Source organism: Phanerochaete carnosa, assembly GCF_000300595.1.
Source record: "Phanerochaete carnosa HHB-10118-sp unplaced genomic scaffold PHACAscaffold_105, whole genome shotgun sequence".
In the NCBI taxonomy this organism is placed as follows: Eukaryota; Fungi; Basidiomycota; class Agaricomycetes; order Polyporales; family Phanerochaetaceae; genus Phanerochaete; species Phanerochaete carnosa.
This window is the reverse complement of record NW_006767732.1, coordinates 1-7,879: the sequence shown is the minus strand read 5'-3', so window position 1 is coordinate 7,879 and position 7,879 is coordinate 1. Positions and strand designations below refer to the sequence as shown.

General features: G+C 53.5%; 3 protein-coding genes across 3 annotated transcripts; 2 read left to right on the top strand and 1 right to left on the bottom strand.

The window, feature by feature from the left end:
• Positions 1-923: 923 nt before the first annotated feature.
• Positions 924-2,050, bottom strand: PHACADRAFT_265873 (uncharacterized protein). Its single transcript, XM_007402332.1, has one exon. It carries the CDS (start codon positions 1,791-1,793, stop codon positions 1,065-1,067), a length of 729 nt encoding a protein of 242 aa, XP_007402394.1. The 5' UTR covers positions 1,794-2,050; the 3' UTR covers positions 924-1,064.
• Positions 2,051-2,911: 861 nt separating this feature from the next.
• Positions 2,912-5,279, top strand: PHACADRAFT_154728 (uncharacterized protein). The gene is made up of 6 exons (XM_007402331.1): positions 2,912-3,630; positions 3,681-3,722; positions 3,777-3,818; positions 3,871-3,933; positions 3,982-4,049; positions 4,104-5,279. Exons 1-6 carry the CDS (start codon positions 3,097-3,099, stop codon positions 4,975-4,977), a joined length of 1,623 nt encoding a protein of 540 aa, XP_007402393.1. The 5' UTR covers positions 2,912-3,096; the 3' UTR covers positions 4,978-5,279.
• Positions 5,280-5,863: 584 nt separating this feature from the next.
• Positions 5,864-7,781, top strand: PHACADRAFT_202067 (uncharacterized protein; the record flags this gene model as incomplete). Its single annotated transcript, XM_007402330.1, has 13 exons — positions 5,864-5,963; positions 6,014-6,162; positions 6,224-6,233; positions 6,310-6,461; positions 6,521-6,649; positions 6,709-6,778; positions 6,833-6,934; positions 6,984-7,251; positions 7,306-7,336; positions 7,394-7,470; positions 7,522-7,589; positions 7,640-7,726; positions 7,759-7,781. 13 exons carry the CDS (start codon positions 5,864-5,866, stop codon positions 7,779-7,781), a joined length of 1,266 nt encoding a protein of 421 aa, XP_007402392.1.
• Positions 7,782-7,879: the final 98 nt, after the last annotated feature.

The following is a 7,879-nucleotide window of genomic DNA, read 5'->3' as shown; positions in this document are numbered from 1 at the left end:
CTTGGGCGTGATGAGACTATCGGCCTTCCGTTTGGAACCTTTTACTGCAGTTGAGCGAGCAGGTGTTGATGGCGGAGGCAAGTTTGGGGAAGTGTTGCCAATCTGGGCTTGTGATGTCGGACGTGCGCGTGAAGAATGGAGATTCGTGGCAGGAAGCTCGGAATCTCGCTCATTCGCATTCTCGGTGTTCTGAAAGTCTCGGAGTACCTCATGGATGCTTGCAATGGTCTCCTCGTCTACTGGTATGAGCTGCGAATATCAATTCATTAGCTACAGATGAATATAGACCAAGTGCTAGCCACTTGCCTCCCGAGTCATGCTATCAATAAGCCCATCATCCCACTGGAAATCCTGTTGCTGCGCGCTTTCCATAATGAGGCCCGAGGGATCATAGAGTGGAGCCGGGAAGGCCTTTGCCATCCCATGCTGCTCTCTGGCGCGGAAGTTAAGGGCATGGTTTTGGCTGTGCCCATGTATGTCAGACAAACCGGGAAGGCTACAGGCATTGTACTCTGTACCTGTTATACTGGTATTGTGGCGTATACTGCCTGTAAGGATCCATTGCGGTCAATACAGATGGAGGACGGACTCAGATCTTTCAGCACTTGGACGCAAGAATAAACAGACTCGTCACGTGCTAAGGGCGGAGGGCGGGAGGCGGGACTCGAGGGCGGGATGGCAGGATAGGAGGAAATCTATTTATGACGCATGTCTCACGGAGAATCTATGGCATCAGTGGAAAAGCCGTCCATCCCTGCAGCCAGCTCGAAACCATCCCATCCCATCCCATCCACTTTAGAATTGAGCACGCCTATGAAGAAAGGCTGTCCAGTTGCATCATGGACGAGTACTCAGATGTGCTGCTATTAATCAAACCCACTGTCCAGCTTCCAGTGTCGTCCAACATTCAGCTTCGGCTAGCTGAAAGAAAACAGCTTTCCATGGCGGAATTATTGTTATTATTTCGGCTGCTGAGTTCAGCAGTTGCAGCGGTTTTGTATCCATGTGTATCTGTTATAGCTCAATCGAGCCCAACCACATCACCTTCTGAGCTGAGACACCATCTATCTACCACCGCCCATTGCGATGCCGTCGAATCTCCTGTAGTCCTTCGCCCGTAAGCTGATATCGTGAGTAGTCTGCGCAGACGATTTGCTAGGACCGGGAATGTTGACACGAATGTGTCTTCCATGGGAGCTTGCGGCCTCTTTGTGAGGTGCGGCGAAATAGTCATGGATGTCTGTGTATTTTCTGTGATCCACATCCGGACGCTTTCCCGCATTGAGCTTGACGCAAAGACAGCAGTCGCAAACTGGACGACCGCCGGCATCGCGCGGTTGGCCGGCCATGAGCCAGGCAAGATGAGGCCCAAACTCCGCAGGCGAGCGGTACTCGTCGTCGTCGTAATGAGGACGGATAAGGTAGAGGTCGTGGCGTTGGGCGTCGCCGAGCCGCGGGACGCTGATCAGCTCATAGCCTTCGGGGAACGACACTAGTCGTCCCTGGACGATGTCTTCCTTTGGCCAGTGTATACCCCTCCTCCGAAGTTCCTGCACCAACACATCTTTCACCAGGTATTCTCCCAGCTTCCTTTTCCAATTCTTATGGCCATTCTCATCCGCACGTACACTGCGAGCGCGTGCGGTGCTACGCTGATTTCGACGGCGGCGGCCCACAGGCGACACTGGTTGAGCGCCTACGTCGCTTGCAGCTTGGTGCAGAGTCGTTACCACAACGTGGTCTTCGACGTCGACACGATACAGTTGTGTGTCTATGTTTATGCTGGGCGACATGGTTTCCGGGTGGTGCTATTGCGGCGGCAGAATAAGGCCTTATTCTCCACCACAATTGATGATAGAACGGTTACTTAGCGTCCCGTGCTGCCTTCGAGGTTTGTTGTGCCTTGGATCAGGCTTGAAGCTTGAAGCTTGATGCCTCGCGTTGGCCGAAATTGGTGAGACTAGGTTTCAACTTGCAGTTTTTATCAAACTCTGCTAGATTGTAGGGTGGAGACGGCGAACAGGATGTTATGGAATATGGATTGAGCTGGGGAATAGTGAACGTTCTGAACCCATTTTTGTGTGGTTCATACCCGCGTACTTTTGCCCGATCTCCGCACCGAACGTGGACAAGAAGCCCTAAAAAAGCTTAATTTGTACACGAATGGACTGTCTATTCTGTAGAAAATGTCGCAGTTATTTGCCATTTTGACACAGTCTGACGTCATTTTGTTGGTCACACGTTTTTTGGCCAGGTTGACCTCCGACTGTTCCTCCCCGTCTCGATGGTCAACGCCGTTCCGGTTTCCCGTAGGCCGGGCCCGCCTCGTTTGTACCCGCACACTGATCGACTACCAGCCGACGGCTGGGTTTGTGTCCGCACAAAATATTGGGCCTCCGGCCAAGTTGTAGCTTTTGCACCTGCATCGGTCAAAGAACGGCCCTCTGAATTTGTACCAGCATCAGATGGGACCTATCGGGAATGTGCAGGGGGGCTTGCTGGAATCCCGAGTGCACAGTAGCGCAGCTCTCAAGGCCACTATGCCGAGAGCGAAGCCCTAGCTTACAGTGTTCGGATGACATATGTAGTGCAGAGCATAGACGAGCTGGAACCTTTATGAGGCTTCTGGGCGAGTGGAAGAACGGAGAATGACTCTTTACTAGTACTGGCAGACAGCGGTACACTAAACAGTTTACAATTTCAATAGTACTTACTAGCCCTTGCATCCGACTAGACTATCTCATTTCGTGAACGAAGATAGGATCTACTCTATGAGCACGCGGGATGTCGAGAAAGCTGTGAAGTCCGGAAGACTCGAGGTTAGATATCACGACGCGTCGCTCAGAATGAAACGCGCTTCCCGCATTGCACGTGACGGCCAATATTTGTTCCAAACAATTGGTTGCGATTTGCTCCGCTCCAATAGCTGCCCGATTTGGAACTCTTGTCCTCTTGCCTCAAGGCCGTGGTCTACGTTAGCTGCATACAACGACGACCGGCATCCTATCTTCAGACGCTGATACAAGAAGACGGTATATAAGTGAGAGAGATCGAAGTTTCACGAAGGACGACGACACTGAGCACTTTCCCGAAAGCATGAGTTCCTTCGTGCACCGCCGCACCACTACAGCCCGACTCAGGGAGAATCCGAACACAACATCTGGTTCAAGCTCCGGCGCCCGCAGGCCCAAGTCGACGGCCTCCGATGCCGCAGTGGACGATGCGCCTGCCCGCGTAGAACCGCACGCCCTTCGCAGGAAGAAGAGCGTCGCCCACCCTGCTGCGTCTGGCTCAGGCACACAGGCAGGCTCTGTGCGCCCTCAGCGTGGTCCAGCACCCATCACCGAGCTCGGCGAGCACGGCCGCAAGTCGGGCCACCGTCCACTCTCACGCTCGTCCGATGTCGAAGTGCAAGTGATGCTGGATCCGCCGCGCTCGCAGCGCAAGCATGGCAAGTCCAAGCGGAAAGACCGATCACATTCGCGGGGCCCGTCGGACAGGCCCTCTGTCCGCTCCTTCAACCCGAATGCACAGACGGCGGACGATGCCGCTGAGCTGCGACATTTGCATGGGTCCGCCGGTATAGAGGAGTATTTGAAGTTGAAAGAAGAGCTAGAAACAATGAAAAAGGTGTGTAACCATACATCCCTTTTCGCAAGTGCGAGCTAACATCATGGCAGCAAGTGTCTTCCTTCAAGAAAAATATCGGGAAACAGTCCAAGGTACGTGTATCTTACTATCCTGCTTAGCTGACCTTGATTAAGGACCGAGTCTAGATTATCGACGACCTCAAGAAGGAACTAGTGTCAGCTCAACAAGTGGGCACCATCGCATTCGTCTATTCTACGAGTCTTTTAAAGCATTTTGTAGTCTCATCAAGAAGAACGAAAGCAAGTCAAGGAGCTGCAGTCCAGATCGAAGAAGCACGATGAGGTGCGGTCTCGAGGATTTATTATATCGTCGTTGCTCATTGTGCTGCAGGCCATTTCCACCATTGAAGCGAACATGAACTGCCAGATTTGCATGGATATGCTACTGAAGCCCTATGGGTAAGGTTTCCTTCGCTCCCCTGACGCTACCGTGAAGCTAACGAACGCATATAGTCTGTCGCCGTGTGGTCATGTGCTGTGCCTCAGTTGTCTCCAGAACTGGTTCCGTACTGCACCTATTGCGGACGACGACATGCACGATGACGACCCCCATGTGCTTTTGTTCCGCAAGAAGACATGTCCTGTCTGCCGCACTGCCGTCCTCGGTCGTCCAATCCCTGTGTTTCTCATCAAATCCATCGCCGCTGCCCTGGAGAAAGTCAGAGACAATGGGTCCTCATCTCCGCGATCTTCTCCGCTCCCTGAGGGCGACCCGTGGGCAGGAATCTTCCCCGAACTCATGTCTGCCGACGACATGTGGGTGGATGATGAAGACGACTATCTTGATGACGACGCAGGCCAAGACTCCGAGGGCGAGGTATTCGCGGACGCTTGGGGCTCAGACGACGGAGGGGACTGGCCTTTCGACGGGTACGGCACTGACGAAGACGAGGCTCCCTATGAAGGCGAATACCTCCCGGCGCGTTGGGCACCTCCTATTCTCGACGTCCACTCGGACGATTACCCGTTCGACGACATCAACGACGAGATGCTGTCTATGCTCCGCCGGGGTGCAACTATGCCGATGATTGAGATTTTTGAGATGAGCTACTCCCATGACGAGGGCCTGCGGGCTATCATCGGCGACAACATCGTCTTCCTCGGCTGGAACATTGATCTTCACCCCACTGACGAGACGGGTGAGGAGTACATGGAGTGGGTGGGGGCCGATGTGTACAACCACCCCGAGCGGTGGGACAAGGAGAGCAATTTCGATGGGACCTGGACGGCGTGGAAGCTCACTCGAGAAGACGAGGACGTGGAGTACCAGCCGACCGACTCTGACGAGTACGAGCCCTACGAAGACACCGTCGACGACTTGGACTAGGTGGGCTGCACAGCATGAGAAGATTCAGTCTAGATAGAAGGACCCCTGTATCACCACATTCCGCGGAACTGCCACTATGTACGTTATGTGTTTGTAAGTCTCTGGACAAATGTACTCTACTCAGCATTCTATCTACACGTCGCTACCCGGGAGCTAGTTCGATCCTTATCATGACCTAGAGTCGGGTCCACACTACGCCCGGTCTCATCAAGCACTTGGTGCACAAGCGTGGAGGGGAGTCGTATCTGACATGATGCGGTGCGGACTTCCCAGACTTCAGATCTTTGTCTTCACGGGCTGCTGCAAGAGGCGCTGTTCAGGAACAGGGGCCTGGCGGGACTGCACGGGGATAGTACTCCACAGCGTCACGTGGCCGATCAAGCGCCATGGCCCAAACGTGCGCCCACTATGACTCCATGCCACAAGAAAGGCAAGGAAAGAAAGACAGGCAGCCGGCAGCGAGGCTGCAAAATCTTTCGTTCGCATCCTCCGAGACCTGTTCCATCGCTCTTCTCAGGCAGAACTTGCAGGCACCGCGTGGGGACATGAAACTGTGCGGCAGCCCATAAGCGGGCGGAACCCGTTTCTCGAAGCGGCTGCTCCCTATGGCCATAATCGCTCAGCGTCCGAGCACTGCGAGATTTACGCCATTCCACAGGGAGATAACAAAACGCCCTTACTTTCGATGATAGACACTATCCGTCTCTTTTGAGGCCCGACACGGCCTCGGCGGTCTATTGACGGCCTACTCTCCAACTGCTCATTTTTTCACCTGAGCCGGTGCCAAATTTATCGGTTCCACAGCGGCAGTTTCTCTCTTTAAAAGCAGAAAAGCGACCCACTGCACAGTACACCCTCTGCTCCTGTACGCCCGCGTTTGCGCATCATGTCCACCGCCGCCAGCTTGGAGAAAGGCTTTGGCACAAAACGCTCGGCTCTCAGCGTCCGCGGCTGGGCTCTTGCGGTGCTTACGTTCCAGACGTTGGGTATGTCGCATAGTGCCATAACCGCGGCTTTTATTCTCATACTTTCCCAGGCATCATCTACTCCGACATTGGGACGTCGCCCCTGTACGTTCTGAATGGCATTTGGCCCGCCAACGGGCCAGTGCCCTCACGGGAGGATGTCATCGGTGGCATAAGCGCCATTATCTGGTCCCTGACAATTCTTCCCCTCATCAAATACGTGAGTGTTCTCACTCTCCAGGAAGCGTATTAACCGCCTCACCCGGAAGCGACACGTTTAGGTCTTCATCTGTTTGCGCTTTGGCACCACGGAGGGCAAGTCATGAACTTCCTGAGAAGCAGCCTTGGTTTCTTATCAGTAGAATAGGCGAGGGCGGCACATATGCGCTCTTCCAGGGACTTTACCCGCCCAAGCACAGCGACTTTGACGACGACAGGACGCTGACAGGAGACAGCTTCAAGAGCGAGGCGTCTCACTCAAAACTGTCTACTAAACTATTGTGGCCGCTACTGGTGCTGGTGCGCGTTCATTTCCGAGGAATCGCGGCCGAACGCTGTTCTGACCCCAGCCCGCACAGAGTTTGTTCGGTACGAGTCTCACGCTGGCGGACGGAGTGTTCACTCCGGCAGTATCGGTGACGAGCGCGGTTGGCGGAATTGCGGTCGCGAAGCCTTCGGTTGCAAACGACGTCACGGCGATCTCAATTGTAAGCTCAATCGCTCCACTGTTACTCGTAGCCCGGCGTCTAATATCGGTATCGCATAGGCATTCCTGGTGGCACTTTTCCTTATACAGCATTGGGGAACGTCCTTCCTAGCGTACTTCTTCGCGCCGGGTAAGATTATGGTGCCGAGCAATCGAATCGTGTCGCGCTAATCATCGTATACAGTCACCTTCATCTGGCTGCTGCTCCTGGCGATCACCGGTATCGTCAACATAACTCACTTCCCGGGCATCTGGCGTGCTGTTGACCCCTCGCGGGCTGTCCTTTGTGCGTACGAAACTTACGCAAAATGCTGTTGTATACTCATCGATCGCAGTATTCGTAAGGACTAGGGACTACGACTTACTTGCGGGTATATTGCTATGTGTCACAGGATGCGAAGCACTTTTCGCCAAGCAAGTGCCTGTCCATGCCCGCCAAGCTCCATCGTCTGACCTTTCTCTAGCCTGGGTCAGTTCAACAGAGTGTCGATTCAGATCTCCTTCACTTGCTTCGTCTATCCATCACTGGTGCTATGGTGAGACTGTCATCACCAACATCTTCTACAACTCCATCCCCGGTCCTTCCAAAGGCGGCCTGTTCTGGTTAGTTGCAGCCCGCAGCGTTGTGGAGCATGGGTATTAATGATGTGTGAACAGGGTTATCTATGTCTTCGCTATCCTGGCTACCGTGAGTAAGGAATGAGTCCGTCAAGGAAAAAACTGACACATGTTCCGAACCTCGTAGCTGATTGCCTCGCAAGCCTTAATTACTGCGTCATTCAGCCTCATACAGCAGCTGATCAACATGCGCAATCTACCCGCGTATGTCCTCTGTGGCATATCCAGCGTATCATGAAGGCTGACGTCACATAGCTTCCGCATGGTGTATACGTCTGAAAAGACCCAAGGCCAAGTCTACATTCCGATCGTAAACTGGGCTCGTATGTATATTCGCTTGAGGACCTGCATCGAAAAACTAATGTCTCGCTAGTGATGATCGTGGTCGTTGTGGTCGTTGCGGCATTCAAAAGCTCGACCGCATTGACGAACGCATATGGGCATGTCCATTTATTCCCGAGTTCGGGGTGCTTTGCTGACGTAGCTACGCAGATTCGCCGTTGCGACTGTCATGATAACCACCACCGTCCTTATTTCTATCCAATTCAAGTATGTGAAGGGCCTGTCAGGGTGGTTAGGACTACTCTTCTTCTTGACCTTCGGCTTCTTTGAC